Source organism: Dromiciops gliroides, chromosome 2, assembly GCF_019393635.1.
Source record: "Dromiciops gliroides isolate mDroGli1 chromosome 2, mDroGli1.pri, whole genome shotgun sequence".
NCBI lineage: Eukaryota > Metazoa > Chordata > Mammalia > Microbiotheria > Microbiotheriidae > Dromiciops > Dromiciops gliroides.
Window position 1 is genome coordinate 610,282,946 of NC_057862.1, and position 25,072 is coordinate 610,308,017.

The 25,072-nt window shown below is 36.9% G+C and overlaps 1 protein-coding gene across 4 annotated transcripts in view; it reads right to left on the bottom strand.

Annotated features, from left to right (window-relative positions):
* Positions 1 to 25,072, bottom strand: part of MTA3 (metastasis associated 1 family member 3) — a 223,845-nt gene that overhangs the window by 101,987 nt on the left and 96,786 nt on the right. For all 4 annotated transcript variants that reach the window (XM_043987809.1, XM_043987807.1, XM_043987806.1 and 1 more), the window contains exons 5-6: positions 2,924 to 2,987; positions 130 to 247 (exon numbers count right to left, since the gene is read on the bottom strand). In XM_043987809.1, coding sequence (XP_043843744.1) covers positions 130 to 247; positions 2,924 to 2,987 — 182 coding nt within the window. The remainder of the gene's footprint in view (positions 1 to 129; positions 248 to 2,923; positions 2,988 to 25,072) is intronic.

Consider the following 25,072-nt stretch of genomic DNA (forward strand, 5'->3'; position numbering starts at 1 on the left):
GCCCCTAATTTTTGTACATTGCTCAAATACTTGCATCTTTACTCCCCAATGACATTACATGACTCCTTTAGGATACAATACAAAATAAAGGGTTTTTAAAAATTATACAAAAAATAATTTAAAACATACCTTCTGCAAGCATGTCTGGTATATCTGCTTGATATCTAGGTCCTACTCTGATTTCACCTTTGTCTGCTAAAAGCGTTTTCAATGAAGGATCATAAACCAAAGAATAGAAAAATGTATCCTAAAAAAAAATCATATACATGTCAATCAACCAAACAAGCAAACAATAATATTTCTTAAGTGCCCACCATGTGACAGGCAGTGTGCTAAGTACTAGGGATACAAAAGAGGCAAAAGATAGTCCTTGCCCTTAAGGAGCTTACAATCTAATGGGAGAGACATCATGGAAATAAACAAACAAAAAAAGCCACATGCACAGTGGAAAACAATTAAAAACACTAGAATTAAGAGGAGTTTAGGGAAGGCTTCCTATAAAAGGAAGGACTTTTGCTGGAGTTTAAAGGAAGCCAGGGAGGTCAGCAGTTGGAATGGCAAAGGGAGACTGTTCCAGGAATAGGGGACAGCCAGCAGTATGTATTCTTACATATGTAAATAAACATAATTCTTCAAATATTCTTACATACGCTCTTACTTTGTAAAAATCCTGAGATTAACACTCACTCAACATAGTGAATGAAAAGGTAAATCTTTAGCAACAAACTATGTTAATCATCACCATAGTATTACTAAGGAAATGTCAAAAATGAAAAGCCACATAATTCAAGCAAAATAGGTATATATTTATTAGGTATATATTTAAGGTGTTCATGTAATCCAAACCAAAAGTAGTATTAATCTGGTGAAACTTAATCTCACAATAGCAAATTGAGAATTTAAGACATGAAAAACCTAGGGTCCTATAAGTAATGTGCCTACAATTCTTTTCAGCTTTAAAATTCTATTACTTTTTGAATCATAGGAGGAACAAACTTTCCTTCAAATAATGTTATTTAGGTTATTCCAAGTATTTATGAGTTTGTTTTTTAAAAAATTTCAAAAGCCAGGGAAAATCTTGAAAATGAGATGGATTTTGACCCTTGAAGAAGAAAAAAACAATCAAAGCAGAGGAAATTGCCCAGTGATTCTGCAGAGATGTCATTTCTATTTTTAGGTACACACATTCTGGGATAAAGCAAAGCATACTCAGGCAGGACAGCCCTACTCTCTTCTTTGTACTCCCTTAGTTATCCATTCAATGTAGTACTCTCTGTGCCATCTAAATCTGTGGTGTTCTAGGACTTCAGTTTGCACAAAAGCCAAGCATACTGTTGGCAGTGATGTTGTATCTGTCTCCCACTTGGATCCAATCTCCTAGTAGCCTTCCTACTTACATGCATGACTGAACTAGCTACTATAAGACTATGGAATGATGTGGGATATGAAGGTTGTGGGGCAGGATTACATACACATAGGATTTCGGGAAAAATTTCATAGGACCCCATCTTATCCAGAGGGAGCCAACATATGGATTGTATATTTAAAGATCCTTGTAAAAATAGAAAGGCACTGAAAATGCTGCTAATGGCTCAATTATCAAGTATATTTGAAATTATAGATGGCACATTGAACTGGCATTCAGTACAACTTGAGTATTTGTTCTATTATGAAATAAAACTTGTGATTTTAAAAATGTAGGAAGGTGGGGCAGCTAGGTGACACAGTGGATAAAGTACTGGCCCTGGATTCAGGAGGACCTGAGTTCAAATCCAGCTTCAGCCACTTGATACTTACTAGCTGTGTGACCCTGGACAAGTCACTTAACCCTCATTGCTCTGAAAAAAAAAAAAGTAGGAAGTTCCTTCTGAGGAACTTCATCTGGCAATGCAAATGAGCACCTTTCCTTTAACTTCAGCCTTAGATTGATTTGCCCAGGGTCACACAACCACTATGTGACCAAGGGGAGATTGAACCCAGATCTTCCTCACTCTAAGGTCAGCCATCTATCTACTATGCTATGTTGTATTTTTTTTAATGTAGTAAAACAGATGGATTTAAGTCTTTATGTGAGATAAGTAGTCCACAAAAGCACAATCCTAGCACCAGATTTGGCTAGTCAGGTCCCCTGCCTGGTCAGCACCTTCTAAGCAACTTAAGAGTGTTAAAAATTTGCCTTGGATGTAGAAGTTAACTGACTTGTCCTAGTATCACCCTGTTGGTTACGTAGCAGAGATAAGACATGAACCCAGATCTCCTAAGGCAGAGACTCAAGGCCAGCTCATTACTCCCTATGCTAGGCAATCTCTTCTTCATTCTTTAACAGAAAAACTTAACAAATGTGTGTGTATGCGCACATGTATATGTGAATGTGTGTGTATCTAAGCTTACAGGTAGAAAACCTATATTAAAACGGAATACTTGCTCTGTTATCTTTACTTCATGAACAAATGTTATTCTCAGAGCAATTTCATCATCATATTAAACATCAGCATTTCAAATATAAAACCTGTCAGGCAAATAAAAAAGCAAAGTAAAAGTAATTTTAAAATCAACTAAATTTAATTCTGCTTTAAAATCAGATACGCATTTAATTAAGACATAAGGATTCTAAAAGGCAAGTTTACACAGTGATCACTGGTATATACAGACACTAGTTTACTAAATATATTTTCTTCAGCTGTACTATAAGACAGATCAGCTACAGATCAAAATCCAATGTGCTATATTTACTAACAAATGGCACACCCCCCCCACCCCCACCTGAAACATTTTCAACAAGGGCTAAAAAAAGAGGATGATTCTGGTTAATACGATGTGAATGGTGAATCAAGGTAATAATATCAGAAGTTGATAAACATTTTAATTTTTACAAAAATATACTCTAAAGCGAGGAGGATCAAATTAAAGTTACATCCATTACCTCTTTATCAAGATATGACAAAACTGATTCTGTCTCATTCAGAAGTGCAACACTGCATTTTCCCCTGTACAAAGAGAAAAAAGGAATATTTAGGTAGACAATCTGGCTATGTACTGTTGGCAACATTTAAAATCGTAGGCAATAAAGATCAAGACAAAACATCAAAAATGGTAATGAGGAGTATATTTACTTTATACAACAGTATCTCATTTTAAAAGGAGGGAAGAACTAAGCTTACATTATACCATCTTATGTTTTGGAAAAGAGGAAATATAAATCAACAAATATTTATTGAGGGTCTAGTGAAAGGCACAGAATCCATGAAATAAAGGCAATTACAAAGTTTATTGATCAGTTGAAATTTTACTGCTTTTAGACTAAGATAAAATGCACAGAGCAAAAAAGTGGTCAGAGATAAAGTAAGTTTCAGGGAAAGAAAAGATTTAACATTTCCAAAACAATTTAATACAAGAGACCACAAGAGCAATGTATCACATTTTCAACTATGGAGCAAAACAGTTTCAGCTCTCTTTTTAAAGTAATCAGTGCAACAAATGGAAAGTCTATAAGTATAATAGACATCTATGTCAGACAGTATATAAACAAAGTATTGATAATCAAGCAGACAGTACCAGGAACATACCCTCTTCCAAGGCTCAACAGATCATCTAGTCACTTCTGGAGTAAGGCCACATGAGACAACTACTAAGTGCCTATCTGTACAGCATTCAGAAGCCAATGGGAGCCACCAATTTTGGTTATAGTCTTTGTCTACCCAGCCATAGAAGTTTACTGACTGGCACAGAACCTATATTTGAGCACACAACCTACTGAATACCACCCTTGCCATCAAGCATGAAAGCAATCTTTCTGTAGTGTTTTTGGTGTCATGAACTATGTCTGGTGTCAGGGGATTTGATCATTGGTTTAATACAAGATTGTCATAGGCTACTATAGATTTAGAGATGAAGGATGGAGCCCTGTTACTTATTCTGTACCTGCTAATGGGAATGGTAGTGCATGAATCAAAAGGCTTCAGCAGGTCTGTGGTCTGTTATGAGACATGGTTGAACAGATAGATACCTGAGACATGGCAGTTAAAAACTCCATCTTTAAATGGAGAATAGCTGGAAAGTAAGACAGGGATACATAACAGCAACACCTTTAATAGAAATTACTTTGGGTCAATACTCATTCAAATAATAAATAATCATAAAAACGACAATGAACATTCATATAGCATTTTAACAGCTTACAAGGTTTTTAAAAAATATGTGAAATCATAAATATGCATATATGTATAATTTCATCCTTATTAAATAGATACCATTATCTCTCTTTCACAGATGAAGAAATTGAAGTTCAAAATCATTAAGTGATTTGCATGGCTAATAGTAAGTGTTAAAGAAAAGATTTGAACCCAGGTCTACCTATATTCAGTTACTAGCCAGAAAGGCTTATTTGAGCTAGAGAAAGCTTCTAAACTTTTTGTTTGAACTTATCTAACATGGTCCGTGGACCATAGTACACTAGGCTCCTCGGCAACCAGAGGTGCTCATCCTCTGATGTCATAATTTTTAACATTTTAATACTGTCCATGGGGTTTTCTTTCCAAAGATACTGGGATGGTTTGCTATTTCCTTCTCCAGTGGATCTTCTTTTCTCAGAACTCTCCACTATGATCTGTTTGTCTTGGGTAACCCTGTATGGCATAGCTCATAGTTTCATTGAGCTATTCAAGCCCCTCTGCCACAAGGCAATGATCCAGTAGAGTGATCAAATTATCCTAAAGCAAGTGCAAACATTTGTCTTCGAGGGTCAAATATAAATATATACTGGTACTGTTATGAGTCAAAGGATTTATGTTAAAGACCTAGTGACTATGATTAGTACATTGAAAATATTCAAATAAGCCCAATAACTTGTAATATTTATCTTATTTCTGAGCAAAAAATGGATAGGAAAAGAAAAATAATTCAATTTAACAGCAATAATGTGGTGCAATATCATTTACTCCTTTATAAACACTGATATTTAATAAATACCCAGGTTTCTTCTCTAACTTCAATTCTAGACTGGTGGGGGGGGGCAGCAGGGGGAGGGGAATACCAATCTACTTATGCATTAGGAGTTATTCTTACACCAAGAAGGCAGTACCAGGAATCTGCTACCTCAGGACTGCAAAGGTCACATATGAATCTCCTGGAGTAAAGATGACCTACAAGGCTCTATGAGATAACTATTAAATGCCTCTCTGTAGAATGTATAGAAGTCAATGGGCCCTACCCACTGCTGTGTATAAGAACAAATATAATAAACAAAATATTTCAAAATACAAATTATATTGATTCACAAATAAAAAATCACAATCTTAAGTGAATTAATATATGCATTCATATTCATAAAATAATTGTTCTCTGAAGCTTTCCTTTTTCTTTAGCAATCATCCTACCTAATATCAATTCTGAGATTTCTGAGGGTCTGAACCTCTAATTTCACTTTCAGAAAAATCATGAAGGTTTGTCTCTGGCAAAAGGTATTACTTTTTAAAAATTTCATTCATTCACGTTATACACAGACAAAATTACTATTATCTTGGTGCTCCTCCAAGATAAAAAGAAGATTGAATTTTATAATGCACAGAGTGAAAACTAGGAACATTGTCCTGTTGTTGTTGTTATATCTTACAGATGCTAATGAATAAAATGGATTGAACTGAATTAGGAAAACTGTAATTACACACATAGCCTGATTAAGCAAGAGTGAATTGGCTTTGTAAAATAAGCCTTGTATTACTCTGCTTTACCACCTATTCGTGAAGGAATTTTTGGATTACTAATCATTTTTTAAAGGTCATCATTTGAGGATCCACTGAAGTCACATTACAGTATCTAAAAAGCAAAGATATAACTTGTTGGAGGTTAATGGATGCTATTAACACTTATGGTTTATATATATATTTAATGGGGGGGGGGGCAGGGCAATGAGGGTTAAGTGACTTGCCAGGGTTACACAGTTGGTAAGTGTCAAGTGTCTAAGGTCAGATTTGAACTCAGGTCCTCCTGAATCCAGAGCCAGTGCTTTATCCACTGCACCACCTAGCTGCTCCTATATATTTAAAAAATATATATTTAACAGGACCTACCATACTTTCATATCTGAGAAGATAAAACATCTTCATCTAAATTCTCTCTGAGTACCATAACAATAATAAAAAAAATCATTGCATTAAATAGATTTAGTGGGAAATACCAAATAGCTTTGAGGAAAGAACCTATGAAATGTTAAACAAACAAAAAGTACCTATATGTTTTTGTTTTTGTTTTTTTTTTAGTGAGGCAATCGGGGTTAAGTGACTTGCCCAGGGTCACACAGCTGGTAAGTGTTAAGTGTCTGAGGCCGGATTTGAACTCAGGTACTCCTGACTCCAGGGCCCGTGCTCTATCCACTGCGCCACCTAGCTGCCCCACCTATATGGTTTTAACACTTAAAGAAAAACCCTTCTTTAAGAGCAATTTCCCAGGCTTCAGCACAACTTGTTTAATAAAAGATTAAAAAATATTTTGAAAAAAAGAAAAAATAGGGGCAGCTAGGTGGATAAAGCAAGCAAGCAAGCAAGCAAGAAAGAAAGCAAGAAAGCAAGAAAGCAAGAAAGCAAGCAAGCAAGCAAGCAAGAAAGAAAGAAAGAAAGAAAGAAAGAAAGAAAGAAAGATCATACCAGCCATAAAATATTATCACTAAAAGTTCTTTTTAGGAGAATTTTTAATGTACTTTTTAAAGTTGTGTTGCATCATTTGTATCAGAGTAAAATCTTTGTTCAATAAATATAAATGAGGTCTTTTCAGAAAAATCTGACATTATAGTCACAAAGCCACTCACAGATGATTCACTAAAACTCTTGACATTTTAAGTATTTGTGCAATACTATTCTTCTGGTTTTCACAACAGGCTCCAAACAGCCAGACTACATTTTAACATGGTATGGAGCATGTGCAACACATTATCAATGCAATTCCCATGTTTAGAGACAGATGTCAAATGCTCTTAAATGTTTTTATGGCATGAATATAATATGCAGACACTATGCATTTGCATATTACTGTATTTTACATTATACATGTGAAAATAATAACAGAAATGTGTATCCAGCAGTTTTTTCCCCCCAGTGCAAATAGGAAAATTTCCTTTAATTTGCTCTTCATTAAAAAAAAAAAGGCATAACCACATTACAAAAATATCTGGATCACCTATGGGCCATATTGAATATGAAGTCTAGCTCACTACTAAAGTATACTATACAATTCGTCTACCATAATTGACTGAATCAATGTTCATTAGTAGTGGGTGGAGTCAAAAGAAAGGAGATCAATCATCAGGATACCATTAGTTTCTATGGAAACTAAGCAGGATGTGGAGAAGGAATTAATTTACTGAATAAGCATTTGTTGAGTGGCCACTATATGACAGACACTGTATTAGGCCCATGAGTTGCACAGACAAAAATGAAAAGCTTCACAAAGCTTATGTTTTATTGGGGGAAAACAAATAAAGTACAAATAAAAAGTAATTTGGAGGAGGCAGGCACTAGCAGGTTAGGCAAGAGTATCAGATTTTACTTCATGCAAAAAGATCGTTTTCTTCAAAGCCTAGTCCAAGCACCAGGGAAATATGCTGTCAAATAGAGACATCATAAAGCAAAGCTCCAAATGACATGACTTGGCTTGGCTTCCCAAGACATAAAATACCTACCTCAAAATTCTGCCTTGAATGAATAAATAATGTGAACTGCTTAAAACACACCATGGTGCACAGTAAACAAGCACCTTGAATATGTATCACAGACCTACTGGACTATGGTAGCAAAGAATGAATAAGAGGAGGTTATTTCCGTGGGGACCAATTTTTAATTGGGGAGTGCTAGCTAAGCGGCTCGCCGCAATATTGGGGCAAGGAAGGAAACCGGCAGCCTCCCTCAAAACAGAACAATATTTATTTTAACAAGAATGAACTTAAAAAAAAAACACAAACAGGATCAGCAGGATCAAGGGAAAGGAAATAAAAATGGGGAAAGGGAAATTATAATACCTGAAAAACACCACCGCCCAGGAATCAGCTGAAAATACACAGCAGAACGCCTGTCGCTTTCCAGCTTCCACCTAGAATGCCCAATTCTCCTCCCCAAACCTAGAAACAACCCACACAGTCCCAGCCAATGGGATGGCTGCTCTGATAGTCACATGACTGCCCTCACTAGGATTCCAATCATTATAATTTTGCCAGGACCATGTAGGTGTCAGCGAGTGGTGATGAAGTGAGGTGCCAGAGCCCTGGCAAGGGCTACAACCAGTGGGTGGAGTACCGTGAGGCCTGCGGAGCCTCAGGCCAGTGTGCACTGAGGCATAAAAACTTCAAATAACAATTAATTCTTTACATTTTAGAAATATTTTTTAAGAAATATGTTTTGCAAGATTGCACATGTATAACCTATCAAATTGCTTGCCATCACAGGGAGAAGGGGAAAGAATTTGAAACTCAAAGTTTTTTTTTTAAATGAATATTACAAATTGTTTTTACATGTAATTGGGAAAAATAAAATACTATTTTAAAAAAATTAATATTTCCTAAGGACAGCTAATATGATTTGATTAAGACAAAGAATGGCAGAAAGAAGAGTGAAAAGTGACTACAAAACATCTTCCTCTATTTTGTCTCTCCTCTGTACCTTCCAAAGTAGGCAAACACTGAGCTACTGAGCAAATGAAAAGAACTGGCAAATTTAAGAGAAGTTAGTATATACAATGAGGGATTCTCCTAATTAGTACATAGTACCTTTCTGTTGACCTATAAGCCTTCTTGATATTTCATGCCACAGAATAAATCTATTAAGAGGAACAATGCCATCTGGATGAACATAAAGGAAACAAAGAACCAATCCCATGGCCTCAGCTGAGTGACTTTTCTTGAAAGATTTTTAACACATTATAGAAAAGAACACACACTAACTTTATAAATGTTTGTGTCAAAGTCAAATGCTAGTAACAAATTAGCTAGTAGCAAATTAGCTTTGCTAATCAGTAGACAAAAATAGTTAATTTTGATACAGTATCTCTTCACTTTGCCCACATTATTAGCTCTTAATACCACACAAAAAATAGATTTGAAAAGAAATATAAGCATATTGGGAACCTAATTTATTTCATGCTAGATGTAATTTCTTACTTAGAATTGCTTATAATAGTATCACACCCCTAACAAACTCTCTAATTTTTTTAAGATACAAAGAATGTTGGCGAATCAAGCCTCTGAAATTTAAAATCAAAATACTACAAAAATCAACATCAAAAATAACTACAAGAAAAATTCCATGTTTCTTAGAGAAACAAGTCCAAATGATGGTGTTAAAAGAATGTTTCTTTAAAATATTATTTATAGTCAAGTTGAAGGCAGACTCCTTGGCTCCAAGCAATTTCTATTTTATTACCACTTAAAAACTTATAAGTCAGATTAATTATTTTTAACAATGAATAAAATAGCCTAAGAAAATTAATCTCCTTTTAATGAGGATCTCATGAGACAAAAAGTACACAAAACTGATATAAGCAATTACTAAAGAGAAAGGACAATGTTATAAATATAAAGGAAATCAAATTATACTCATGAATTTGTATGTATAAAGTTCAGTGAAAGAATACAAATATTGAGACTGTGTAAATCTACTCTTGTTTTGGTCAGATCTGAAGCAATTTTCACTACATCTCTGTAGCTTGTAAAACCTCTCCCCAAGACTCAGAATATTCTAATGTAATGATTGGAATGACGCCACCTGCTGGAGACTTACTGTAGAAAAGCTGCGCCATGAGGTGAACGTCTCTGAGGGTAAGACCATGGGTCTTTTCTTTGGCGTCAGGAAGTGACGTTTGCTGGTGGGGGGAAGAAGGGGGAGCCAGGCGCTCTGACTCGGGCTCTTTTCCTGAGGATGCTGGTGGAGAAGGGAGCTAGAAAAGCGCTCTCCCTTTAATAGATAGGAATCTAGGCCTTTCTCTCTTTACCAAATTCTTATTCTCCTTAATAAATTATTAAAAGTCTAAACTCTTGCTAAAGCTTATAATTTATTGGTGACCACTCATTAGATATTTTAGACAGACTAGCTAGAATTTTAGCCTTAACAGATGGCTGACCACGAAGAAGAAAGCTGAACCTCACTCTTCTGATCTTCTGGTTGGGTAAGAAATTTCCCCTATCCTGTCCCTTTAAATCCGAAGTACTGCTGAATTGCCAGGTGTTTTCCCTTTAAATTTTTTCAAATGGACATTTTAAACTCCCTAATTACCCTATTTTTGAGTTTAGCCTGTTTTACCAGACAAATGGGAGATAAGATCATGTTAATGCTTTGTTCTTGTGGATTTTCTATTTTTATTTCTGTTAGAAGAGCCAGCAAGGTGCTCACACAAGGGAATATAAATATGCCCCTCTCTCCCAGCCATGCTTTTTCAGAGAAACCTTGCACTCCTGCATTTTTTTCAAATTCTAATGCTGAGAGTCTGTAATTTTGCATGCCTGGAGGCAACGACCCAACCTCTAGAAGCAGTGGGGGGAGGAGAACCCAGGCCTGATTCAAATTGCCCTGGTCCCTTCCCTCCTCTCCAGACCCCACCTTCTACTCCTCCCATGGCCAAGCCCCTTGATTCCCCTGCCCAGGAAGTCCAGAGATCTAATGCGCATGCGCAGCTTTCTCTAACTACATTTGCAGCTTCAGGCTCAGTCCTTTCCCAGCCTGGCTGTGTTTCTAAGACAACCTTAGAAAACCCTCTAAATTCCAGATATGCTCCTTTTGTTCATAATTTTGCTAATCTGCATTTGTCTTTAATTAGTAACCTTATAAAGCATTTATTTGTATGGTGAAAAACTGACAGACAATATAGAGGGGTTAAAGAAGGAAAACTTAAGCTGAATAAGAATGACAATCAACATAGTTCAAGACTCCACTTCTTTTGCCATGGAAGGGTACATATTTTACAGAACTGTAGAAGTAAGCAGCAAGGTATTTGGGGATTTTAGATACCGGAATCAAAAGTGTTCCGAATTCACTCAGAGTATTAATGTCAGTTCAGAGGTTACATAGGATTTCTATGCTATTACATATACATTTTAAAATTAATGGTATGAGTTTATTTTCATAGAGATTTTCATACTTTTGAAATTGTGTGTTATACTTAGTTTTTTTTAAAAAGAGAATATTTGTAAAAGCTTTTTATAGTCATGTGATCAAGTTTATATTTTATAATACTCTTATTAATATTAAGTTCATATTCATTTAGATTTTGCTGGTTTGAATTTCATTGTCTTTCATTGTTCCATGTGTATTTTCTTCTATTCATTCATCTATCTAATTTTGAAACATTGCAAGATGGTTTTGATTTCATAATACAATGTTAATTCTAGGAGTATTGTGGTCCCATATTCTGAGTTATTTGTTTTTGTTATTTTTTTCTCAACTGATTATTTGATCAAACTCTTTAAAGCATTTCTCTGGCAAATTGGTTGCCATGGCAAGTGTAAATTGATTCTAGAAGTATTATTTTTGATAAGCATATTCCAAAAAAAAAAAGGGGGGGACATTTGTAAAAGTTTTCTTTTTTCAAAAAAAAAGTTTTCTTTGAGATTGTGTTGTGCTTTTGTATTTAAATATGTTTTTCACAAAAGTAATTGTATACTTGGTATAAAAAAGGGGTATTATTTGAAATTGTTGCTTAATTATATATTATATTCTGAGTCAAGATGTATTCACATTTTTTGAGATCATTTATTATCCTCAATTTTTAAATCCATATGAGACTTGGATTATGGGAACTTATCATTTAAGACATTAATTGCCTTTATTCTGAGTTATCAGATGCCAGCTGGCCAAGATGCCATCCAGTCACAAGAGGAATACATGCAAGAGCAGACACTGAACTGTCACATGAGGAGACACATATATGAAGTCAAGGTATGGCTGAGGGAATGGCTTTTGAAAAATGTTGAGGTTGGATTCTCTTGGTTTAATATTTTATTCTCTTTTTCCCTACAATATTGTACAGATGGCTGGAAGTATTCATCCCACCCATCTCATTCTACACCTGGCTTCTATGCCCCCTCCTATATGCCTGATGCCATGGACATCTCAATCCCATGCATCTGATTAAGTCTGACTCAGTTTCCTCCAATATGTTCAGTGGCATGGACATATATTCCATCCACCTATTTTAGGTGGGCAGTATATATTGCTCAAGTGTGGGAATGCTCATATCCCATCATTTCTCTGTTCTTTTATGGTAACCCCCATAATTATCTCAGGTGTCATGATAAATACAGTGTTGAATTTGGCCTTGACACCTGTTATCAATTATATTAGATTTTTAAATTTCTCATAATGGCATGAGGATAATCAGGCAGGTGATGCAAAAAGTGATGAAACAAAGATAAAAATTATTTTTAGAAATTAATATTGCAGCAATTGTCTTCTCAATTTACCCTCCATAAGGGGGGACTGTAGTAATATTAATTTTAAAGAATGTTTCGATTTTTGTTTTAATATATGTTTCATGTGTAACAACTAAGATTCTGAATTCTCTTAGACATGTTTTTGAGAACTTTCATTGTTTGATTTGATTATTGACAAAGCTATTTTAAAGTTGTGTTAAGCTCAATTTTGTAGGAAATTTTCCTGGCTGATTACCAGCATCCACACATCAACCCCTGAAAAGACTTCCATTCCACGACTACACCTAGAGGGCATCTGAGAAAAGACTTTCAGAGACTTTAAATGAATAGTTTTGTTGTTGTTGTTTTTTCTTTTTCTCTTTCTGTTATAATATACACCATCTGTAACATGTACTCTCTGCAGAGGCCATCCCTTTGCAAGACCAATGTCAAAGCGTCGGTTCATGAGGACAAAAAATTGCCCCTCTGGACAAAACTTTCCTCTCTTCCTTTTCTATATTGTTATTAACATATTGTTAGTTAGCATAGGTTATTATATTCTGTTAGTTTTGACTGTTTCATCAAGGAAACGCCCCGTTTCTTGAGGAAACAAAAGGGGGACTGTAATGATTGGAATGATGCCACCTGCTGGAGGACTTACTGTAGAAAAGCTGCGCCATGAGGTGAACGTCTCTGAGGGCAAGACCATGGGTCTTTTCTTTGGTGTCAGGAAGTGACATTTGCTGGTGGGAAGAAGGGGGAGCCAGGTGCTCTGACTCGGGCTCTTTTCCTGAGGACGCTGGTGGAGAAGGGAGCTAGAAATGCGCTCTCCCTTTAATAGATAGGAATCTAGGCCTTTCTCTCTCTCTCTTTACCAAATTCTTATTCTCCTTAATAAATGATTAAAAGTCTAACTCTTGCTAAAGCTTATAATTTATTGGCAACCACTCATTAGATATTTTAGAAAGACTAGCTAGAATTTTAGCCCTTATCACCAATATGTGTAAATCTTGTACTTTTATCATCTAAAAATGTGTTCCAGAATAGAACAATTCTGAATAGGAATAAAACATGGCTAATTATTCCTGGCCCTCCGGGTTACACAAAATTTTTGTCCAAATGGCTTAGTTTTTCTCTTAGTTTTAAAGGAAAGTTCAATCTAGGAGAAGGACTTTCTCCAAGAAATTGTGGTGATGTGAAAATAAAAGGCACAGAGACAAAAGGTGTTTTAAAAAAAAACCAGCCTTTTGGGGCAGCTAGGTGGCACAGTGGATAAAGCACTGGCCCTGGATTCAGGAGGACCTGAGTTCAAATCCAGCCCCAGACACTTGACACTTACTAGCTGTGTGACCCTGGGCAAGTCACTTAACCTTCATTGCTCTGCCTCCCCCCCCAAAAGCCTATCAGAGCTAGCATTTCTAAAAATAAAATTAACCACAACTTTAAAAAACTTTTAGTCTAAGAGGAATAATTAGTGATTAAGTCAACAGACTGACTCAAAGGCTTCATTCAAAACTCTAACTACATAACTACCAAGAGAGAATTAGTTTTTAAGTACTATTCATTGAGTATCTCCATCTAATAACAATGACTGTTTTTTTAAATCAGCACAAGATGTGTAATTTCAGCAGTTTCATTAAAAAACCACTAACACAAATCTCACAACCTACAAATCTTGGGCAATATTTTGTGTCAACTTTGCATACTGTTAAATGATAATTAGAGTATCTGCATTAGAAAAGACAATTTATTTACATTAATATCAACTTCCTTCCTAAGTATTTAAAGGAAGTTAAAACAACTACAAAGAAAAGCTACAAATTTGTTTATATCCCTGAAGCAGTAACTGTTAAATTTTTAATCTAAAGAGGTTACTGACAACATGAAATGACCCATCTATACAAACATATTCATAGCAAAAATAATTTAATCCAACAACTGAGGAATTGCTAAACAAATTATGGTATATAGTATACCATGAAGAATGCTAACTATGAAACCCCTCCAAAATATAGGAAAACTTATATGAAGAGATACAAAGTAAACAAAACAGAACCAGAGAACAAAATAAACAATTACAGTGCAACTATGTAAATGAAAACAACTTTAAATGGCAACAAAGCTCAGAATAATAGCATTAGAAAATTCTAGTACTAACTCATGTGAGTACATTTATATTTTTTATGTAACAAATGTAAGCCCTTAAGAACATAAGGTAGCATACACCACTGGTTGTAGTACGTCTGTTATCGTGTTTCAAGGATTGTTCTGTATCAAAGTGGAATACATAAGGTAGAGGTAAGTATGATGAGTTAGAAAATAATAGTGATGATAAGATTAGCTTCCATCTCAAAACTTTTTTCAATTATGAAATTAAATAATTTTATCCACCTATAATCTGCTAAAAGCTAAAGAGAAATAGCACAGTAACATATCCTAGAAACTATTTCTTGCTGAACTACATTGAATAAGACAATAATAATTATTATAATCCATCTATAGGCCAAATAATCATCCACATCATGGAGCTGGTGGGGAGGGGCAGGTGGCAATGAAAAAATGGGGCAATTCCAGGCAGGACTCAGCATGTCCTGAGACTGAGGTGATAGCTGTGAAGACCTAAAAGGAACCCTAAAACAAAGGCCAGCTGAGCTCTGTGAATACTGCAGAGTGGGTTGGCAACCAAGTGTAATGGAATTTATTAATTTGATCATTGACAATGCTATGCTAAGGTTTAGTAAAAATACAGCAATTCAAACAGTTAAAGAAGAGAATCCAGTTTTCCAGACCAGAATCCAGTTTCCTCCTGATGACATCTTACCACTTCAAGAAGACAAGAGAACTCAGAGACTTTATATGTTGTTAGTTTTTACTATCTCCTTTCTGTTATAATATACACTATCTGTAACATGTACTCTCTGCAGAGGCTCTCCCTTTGCAAGACTAATGTCAAAGCGTCGGTTCATGAGGACAAAAAAATCGCCCCTCTGGACAAAATTTTCCTCTCTTCCTTTTCTATATTGTTGTTCACATATTATTAGTTAGCAATAGTTATTATATTCTTTTTACTGTTCCGTCAAGGAAATATTTTGTTTCTTGAGGAACAAAAGGGGGGAATGTGGTAAAAAGTTTTAACAGTTGGTTAGATAATGGAGAGATGCCAGGTTTTTTTTAGGACCACCCTTTTGGGGAGGAGACCAACAGCATGAGCTACGCACACCAGTCCGCCTGCGACGCACGCCAGATTGCCTGCTAAGCACTCGACTTCCGGGGTGCGAGCTTAAAAGGCAAGGAGAGAATGGAAGTGGGGCCTTTTTTCCTGCTCCGCTGGTCTCCTGGCTGCGCTGCACAGACAGACGGGGACTGGAGTTTGACTCGGCCCGGCTCTCGGTTAACAGCACGCACTTGACTCAGTCTCTCGCCCCAAAGGTGGCCTTCCGCTTTTGGTGAGTTTTATACGGAATATAGACTAAGCCTAGACTTAAGACGATTTGTATTGTATTTCTACTTTCCTATCCTTCTAATCAACATCACCTTGTGACTACCATACAATAAAAGCTCTATCTAGAAAACCAGAAGCTTCTTCCATTTACTAGTCTGGGAGATAAATTAAGGGAAAGGTTAAGTAGGGTAGATTTATGATCTAATATCCAATTTTAATCTCACACAAGGCAGTATGATGAAACTTCTAAGAATCTTAGATATAGTCAGGGTGGCATAAGATTGCAGGCCCTAATCAAAATCATCAAGATGATCAGCTCAACTTGGAAGACAGTAAAAGTAGGGGGCATTCCATTGTGTTCTCGTCAAGAACGCAAGATACATCAACAACACAAACATCACTAACCTGCCTACTGGAAATTCTTTAGTCCAGAGGACAATGTCAAGCAAAGACAGGGCAAACTTTATAATGTACCAATACTATATCAAAGCAAAATTAGAAACCTATCTCAGTAGCTATAGGCAAGGGCTTCATATTGTTTTTTGTCAATGCTACCCTCATCTCCAGGTAACATAATAATATATTGCCCAAAGAGTGCAAAGTAAGAAACAAAAACACAACCCCCCCCCAAAAAAACCATCCATCTATCTGGCCATCCATCTATCTCCTAAACTAAGATCAGATGAAGAAATTATGTAGAAGGAACTACCAGTCTAAAGAGAAAAAAGTTGAGAACCCCAAGAATGCGGTAATTTTTTGCTTAATAAAACCTAACAATGAAACAAGGTAACAAAAACTACACTGATCTCTCAAATAATTTTGAAAAGTTGGCCATACTTAAAAGTAGAATTCCAAAAAGGCCTTTTTGAGTTTGAAGGAGTGAATCTAACTAGCAGACCAATTATAGAAAAACAAAATAATTTAAAAGACCTGGAATATGCTATAATCATCATGAATGAAAGTATTCTCCCTTCCATATTTGGCAGAAAGCTTAAAAATATTCCGAGACTTTCACACAATAGTAAATGAAGCTGTTTTTGTCACAGTAAGAACCATAGAAGGAAAGGTGGAGCTATCAAGCAATATTCCAATGGACAGAGACCAAACACCACTAGAGAGAAAACTTAAATGACATAGGCAGAAGAAAACTTGAATGCCATATTGTCCAATTGAAGGCAACAAAAAAGAAATAGGCTGAAAAGTACCAAGAAAACAAAAGCAAATCAGAAACTCTAGATTTCCTTAATGAAAAAATGAAAGTATGAGTAAAAATATTAAATTGATAGAAGGAACTAAAGCAATGCAAAGAACAAGATAAACAATTCAACATCAACCAAAAATGTGACTACAGAAGCTTAAAGAAGTAAAGAAATAAGAAGCCAGAGATAGAATCTTCAAATGAAAAGGATGTAGAAATTTTCCAGTCTATGTGGTAGCAAGAAGCTCAGCACAATAAAAACACAAATTGGATCAACTGAGAACTAAAAAGCTTGTATACCATTATATAATGAATGATAGAACAGTTACTTATGTCAAGGGAGTGGGGCTGAAAATAGCTTCTCTGCAAAAAATAAAAGAAGGGGACTGGACAAGAGCCCTAATTCTCAGCTCAAACAATTATCAGTGTAAAATGAATTACACCATCTCCCTCGGAGATTCAACCCTGACCCCACCTTTCTTAACAGAAAACATCACATCTCTATTACCAAAAGATGAAAACTCCAGCAAGCCTCCAGATATAGGGCATTTACATGTTTATACATTTTTTACAAAGCATTCACAGATTGTACCACTTTTTAAAAAAGAGATAAATAACAGTAACAGTAGGTATCATAATATTCATCATCCCAGATGTTTTGGCATCAGAGGAGCCAGGAAAGTGTCATCATTCACTAGGAGTTGATGCCCTAGCCCCACACTGCTCCAAGAACAGTTTGGAAAACCTCTTTCCACCCTACCACCAATTTACTACCCTGAAACCTACCGTTACTCTTTCCTGGCTCACTGCGACAACTCTACAACTTTTATTACTTATAGGGCTGTTGGAACCAGGGAAGAGCCACCATTGCTAGCCCCAGGTCTGGACCATAATTTCAGAAACTAATTCCTCATCTCTAGTACCTTATCTAGGACTAAAGTCTTAAGACAGACACCAGACTTGTTAATATTGGAATATCCTCTGGTAGTAGTGACTCCAGGACATCAAGAACATTCTCCGTCCTCCCCTTCAACCTTCCTTCATCATTGTAGGAAGTTGAAGGTAAGAGGTCCAGTTAATGATACATTTACTATCCTTTAGCTAGCTAATTCCCACCTCTTCCTCCCTGAATTCCTGTGGAGTTACTAGATGCCTAGATAAAATCATCTTCCCCTTTTAAAATAAAACCAGCTTTCATTCCACCTACCACAGCCCTACTCTTTCCCCAAGTCACTACCCTGTCTGCTCTGCCTTCCTCTTCCATTGTGCCCATTAAAACCTCTACAATTATCTTCTGTAGCCTTCCCCCCACCCCCATACACACACATTCCTATTTTCTCACATTCTTGGAAACCAGGTTTTCCCCACTCACCCTCTCCAATAATGTATGCACTTCCCTCTTGACTCTCCTATCCCAACTTCAGCATATTGAGTCAAGAGAACAAAAGAGGTCAGCAAAAGCCCTGTCCTCAGTGCCACTTTCAAATTCCTCTTCTGTTGCCATCACTCAGTAACTACCCCCCTTTTGAGTTTCATTCCATTCATTTATAACACCCCATCAAATCTGTTCCTAGGTCATTTTCCTTCCTTTCTCAAGGACTGTAGGCAGTAGCCCTTGGCTCACAATCTTCCTCTCCATACCTGAGATTTCCAGTATAAATGTTGATGTTCCTTCAAACATTCTGCCCTCCCAATTCATCAACCAATTGAATTCCCATGAATGCCATGCATCTTTCACTGTACCTCAGCCACACCATACACCCTTGACCTTTACATCACACAAAACTATTTTATCAGCAATATCCAGAATGAAATCCTTGCACCCACAGATTCTTGCATCTATTCTTGTCCTAGCCATTTAGCTCCAGTCATTCCATCTCTTTCCCACCTGCCAGTTGATCCCACTCTGGCTTCACTTTCCTCCCTTCAGAATTATGATCCTGCACTTGTACACTCTAATCCTTTCATTCCTTTTTTAATCACCAGTCATGCCTTTCCAAACTACAACTCTAGGTTATCCCCGACAACACCCTTCTTAGGCAAACTGAGCCACATGCTATTTCCTAAACTCAGCATTTCATCTCCAGCTTTCTGCCTTTGCAGTCTTTCCTATTCCTAGGACGCATTCTTTCCTTACATCTCAAAATCCTTATGTTTCTTCTAGGCAGAAGTATTTTCTCAACTCCCTAGTTGTTTATCAGTCCTCCCTCCTCAAATTACTTTGTATTTACATATCTGATTAAATAGCATGCCTGGCTCCTTCTCACTCTCCCCACCACCAAGTAGATAAACTAGATCAGTGGGGAGGAACACTACTAGTGGTGCCTTCCATTAGCATTATTCCCATGGGATAATCAAAGAGTTGAAATTCTGGGGATTATCTCCAACATAAACATACTACTCAAATGAACCATTATCATTTCACATTCTACTGCTCCACTACCTGCCACAGCTGGCCTCCATGGTAGATAGGTTAACAGGACTACACATTACAACTTGTAGAAACCACATGCCGGTAAAACTCCTTGGCTTCTCCAACTCCTAGTGATCACACAGATCACTCTCAGCATTCTTCATACTTTGTGGATTGGAAAACAGCGGTTTATGGGTAACATTCCTCTGTCATGGGTTTGTTCTCTGCACCCTCCCCAACCCTGGTAGCAAAGAGTAAGTAGCACAGGATAACTAAGTATGCAATCCACATCAGGGACTTCATTATATTATTTTTCTTAAATAAAAACCAAGCCCTCTTCTAAACTTCCTTCTTTTTATCAAAGGCAACAACATCCCACACACTGTCTAATCCTTTTTATTTACTTTCTCCACTCTGGATTGTTGAAAATGATATAAGCATGTTACCTATAAAAACTCTAACAATTGCATTCTCTATCTATTATTTCCTCTTCCTCCTCCTCCTCCTCTCTCAGCTTTGACTTCCTCTGTTTCTGATCTGGGCTTGTTGACTCCTCTTTAAGCATCCTCACAGATGTGGCCAGCTGGCACATAATAATGATTTATTCACTGCATTTACTCAGACTTGCACTAATGATCTAGAGAAGAAAAGCTTGATTTTCTCAAATAGGGCTCTAAACCACATTTCATCATAAATGCCTGGATCATTAAAAACAAATTATGGGGCAGCTAGGTGGCGAAGTGGATAGAGCACCAGCCCTGGAGTCAGGAGGACCTGAGCTCAAATCGGACCTCAGACACTTAAAACACTTACTAGCGGTGTGACCCTGGGCAAGTCACTTAACCCCAATTGCCTCACCAAAACAAACAAACAAACAAATTATGTATTTCTAAGCATGCACAACAATTTAAATAAAATACTTCTACATAAGATTTCTAACTTTTGGGGGGGGGGGGCAGGGCAGTGAGGGTTGAGTGACTTGCCCAGGGTCACACAGCTAGTAAGTGTCAAGGGTCTGAGGCTGGATTTGAACTCAGGTCCTCCTGATTCCAGGGCTGGTATACTAACCACTGTACTACCTTAGCTGCCCCTAATAAAACTTTATAAATATGTCCAAAGACATATTCAACTCAAATTTCAATGATCAGGACAGTTATCCAGTCTAATTTGACATCACTAATAAATACTAGAATTGTTTCTCATCTAAAAGACTTAGGTTTCTTCCTGTATATTTTAATGAAACTCAGATATTTAGAAATAAATTTTGTCCTCTGGAAAATTAAAATTTTTTAAAAGTTTCTCTGTATCCCGAATTATATATAGAGGATTGAGATGTGAATGTTTTTTTTTTATTGCTCCTGTCAGCTATTTGGGAGAGAGGGAGAGCACTGCACAAATATGTGTGTAGTGTGTATACACCTATGAAGTCATCAAGTATTGATTAAGCCCTTACTACATGCCAGGCACTGTGCTCAGAAATATTAAAAAGTCTCTTCCCTCAAGGAACTCACAGTCTGCTGCTGGTGGTGGTGGTGATGGTGATGGTGGTGGTGGTATGTGTGTGTGTGTGTGTGTGTGTGTGTGTGTGTGTGTGTGTGTGTGTGTGTGTGTGTGTGTGTGTGTGTGTGTTTTTAAATAGTCTAGTGAGTATTTATATTTTAAATGGTTTATGATCAGGCTAGCTCATGAGGAGGGAACTTAACTTTAATGAGAATGTGTGGGGACTATGGATACAACAAACAAATCTATGTATCAATCGATCTAAAATATACTTCTCATAAGCAAAGTATAAGTGAAAAACAGATTTCAACAAGATGGGGGTCAATGACCAGCAGGCTGAGCCAAAGAAATGTTCTAAAGGTATACTGATACAATGAAGAACAATTTTTTTAAATGAGGTAAGTTTGATGTCATGAAGAAACCAGAAGTGAATTATTTTTAATGGGCATGTCTGACAATTTGTGAAGCAAAAAAAGCAGAATTCAAACCAATCAGCATTTACAACCACAACCCCAAAGTCAGTCTTTTGGGGCATGCACAATTAAGAAAGGTTCCTAAGCCAACCAAGTCTTAAACTGCTGTTGGTCACAGAGTACTATAAAAATAGTAGGGTGGGAAGAAAGGCAGAAGAAAAGAAGGAAAGAAGGGAAGAACAGAGGGAGAGAAGCAGACAAGAAGGAAGTGAGGGGGCGGAGCCAAGATGGCAGAGAGGAAGCAGCAAGCTGCCTGAGCTCTCCTTCTGTTCCCTCAAAAAGAACATTAAATCAAGCCTCTGGATGGATTCTGAAACTACAGAACCTGCAAAGGGACAGAGAGACACAGTCCTCCAACCAGAGATAATTTAGAAGACTTCAGGAAAAGGTTGGTCTGACTCGGGCAAAAGGGAGGCCCAGCGCAGGGCAGCAACCCAGCGCCGAGGGGGTCGGGGCAAGTCAGCAGGAGCTGCGGGCCACAGCTGAACAACTGAGGCCCCTGGAACCTGGTTCAAAAATCTGGTGGCCAAGAAGAACAGTGGAAAAACCTACCTGCACCAGCCGGGAGAGTGATGAACGGGTCAGGCAGGAACGGATGCCAGGAGCGGTCGCCTGGCTGGCCAAGCGAACCCAGACAGGAAGTGAAGGGCGGGGGACCTCCACACACCATAAAGACGTCAGAGTAAAAAGCCTATACACAGCACCTATACCCCTGCACAAGAAGCCCAAAACAGGGACTCTGGTGCCCCAAGAGCAGACCTCAACTTAAAAAATAAATAAATAAATAAATAAATAAGCTGCAATAATGAGTAAGAAGCAAAAAAGAGCCCTCTCCATTGAGAGCTTCGGTATCGATAGGGAAGAAGCCAACGCAAACTCAGATGAGGACAATACCCTCAAATTGCCTACATGTGAAGCCTCACGAGGGAAGGTAAATTGGTCTCAGGTACAAAAACCCTTCCTGGAGGAGCTCAAAAAGGATTTTAAAAATCAATTGAGAGAGGTAGAAGAAAAAATGGGGAGAGAAATAAAAGCAAAACAAGAAAACTATGAAAAAAGAATCAGCAGCTTGGAAAAGGAAGCACAAAGATTGACTGGCCAAATCGAAAAAAAAGTGCATAATTTCACTGAAGAAAACAATGCCTTAAAAAATTCAGTTGGCCAAATGGAAAAAAAGGTGCATGATCTCATTGAAGAAAACAATGCCTTAAAAAATTCATCTGGCCAAATGGAAAAAAAAGTGCATAATTTCACTGAAGAAAACAATGCCTTAAAAAATTCAGTTGGCCAACTGGAAAAAAAGGTGCATAATCTCATTGAAGAAAACACTGCCTTAAAAAATTCATCTGGCCAAATGGAAAAAAAGGTGCATAATCTCATTGAAGAAAACAGTGCCTTAAAAAATTCACTTTGCCAAATGGAAAAAAGGTGCATAATCTTACTGAAGAAAACAATGCTTTAAAAATTAAAGTTGGACAGTTGGAAGATAAGGAATCCATGAGACACCAGGAATCAGTCAAGCAGAATCAAAAGAATGAAAAAATAGAAGAAAATGTGAAATACCTCATTGGAAAGAACTGATCTAGAAAACAGATCCAGGAGAGACAATTTGAGAATCATTGGACTGCCTGAAAGCCATGACCAGAAAAAGAATCTAAACACCATATTCCAGGAAATTATTAAGGAGAACTGCCCTGATATCATAGAATCAGAGGATAAAATCATCATTGAAAGAATCCACCAATCACCTCCTGAAAGAGACCCCAAAAGGAAAACTCCAAGGAATATTGTAGCCAAATTCTAGAATTATCAGGTGAAGGAGAAAATACTCCAAGCAGCCAGAAAGAAGCAATTTAAATATCATGGAGCCACAGTCAGGACTGCTCAGGACCTGGCAGCTTCAACATTAAAGGACCGCAAGGCTTGGAATATGATATTCCGGAAGGCAAAGGAGCTTCGATTGCAGCCAAGAATCTATTACCCAGCAAAAATGCGCATTTTCTTTCAGGGGAAAAGATGGACATTTAATGACATTGGGGACTTTCAATCTTTCCTGGTGAAAAGACCAGAACTGAATAGAAAATTTGATCTCAACATACAAGACTCAAGAGAAGTTTAAAAAGGTAAACAGAGGGGGAGGGAAAAAAAAAGGTTACCCTATTAGGTTAAACTGTTTATATCTCTACACAGGAAGATAATACTCATAACTCTTAAGAACTGTAAATGTATTTGGGCAGAGAGAAGGACTTTACACAGAGGGTATAAATATAAATTGTATTTGATGTGATGATACAAAAAAAAATTTAAGGGGTTAAAAAGGGAGTCTATGGGGAAGAGAGGAAAGGGGAGGTGGAAGGGGATGAATTATATCATATGAAGAGGTGAAAAAAAAACCTATTACAATAGAGGGAAAGAAAGGAGGGGTGAACATTGTTTCAACCCTATTCTCATTAGATTTGATTCAAAGAGGGAATAACATATACGTTCATTGGACTAAAGAAACTTAACTCATTCTTTAGGGAAGCAAAGGGGGAAGGGAAAGGAGGAGACTGATAGAAGGGAGAACAAAAGCAAGGGAGAAAAGGGTAAAGAAAAGAGAGGGGGGTGATAAAAAGGGAGGGCAGATTGGGGGAGGCAGGGGTAAGAAGTAAAACGTCGGTGAGGAGGAATAGGGTGAAAGAAAGGGGGGAAAGTACAAAGGGGGTAAATAGAATGGAGGGGAATAGACAGTCAGTAATAATAACTGTGAATGTGAATGGGATGAACTCTGCTATAAAACAGAAGCAAATTGCAGAGTGGATTAAAAACCAGAATCCTACAATATGCTGTTTACAAGAAATACATTTGAAGCAGAGAGATACACATAGAGTAAAGGTAAAAGGCTGGAGTAGAATATATTATGCTTCAGCTAAAGTAAAAAAAGCAGGGGTAGCAATCCTTATGTCAGACAAAGTGCAGGCAAAAATAGATCTCATTAAAAGAGATAAGGAAGGAAATTACATCCTGCTTAAAGGTACTATAGATAATGAAGTAATATCAATATTGAATATGTATGCGCCAAGGGGTATAGCATCCAAGTTCTTAAAGGAGAAGTTAAATGAGTTACAAGAGGAATTAGATAGTAATACTATACTAGTGGGGGATCTGAATCTCCCCCTCTCAGAATTAGATAAATCTAGCCAAAAAATAAATAAGAAAGAAGTGAAAGAGGTGAATAGATTACTAGAAAAGTTAGACATGATAGATGTCTGGAGAAAATTGAATGGGGAGAGAAAGGAATATACCTTTTTCTCAGCAGTACATGGCACATTTTCAAAGATTGACCATGTATTAGGGCACAAAAACATCATAGTTAAATGTAGAAAGGCAGAAATAGTAAATGCATCCTTTTCAGATCATGATGCATTAAAAATTACATGTAAGAAAGAGCCAGGGAAAAGTAGAATGAAAATCAATTGGAAACTACATAATTTCATTCTAAAGAATGAATGGGCTAAACAAGAAATCATAGAAACAATCAATAACTTTATCCAAGAAAATGACAATAATGAGACAACATACCAAAATCTATGGGATGCAGCCAAAGCAGTGCTTAGGGGAAAATTTATGGCTCTAAATGCTTACATGAATAAAAAAGAGAAAGAGGAGATTAATGAATTGG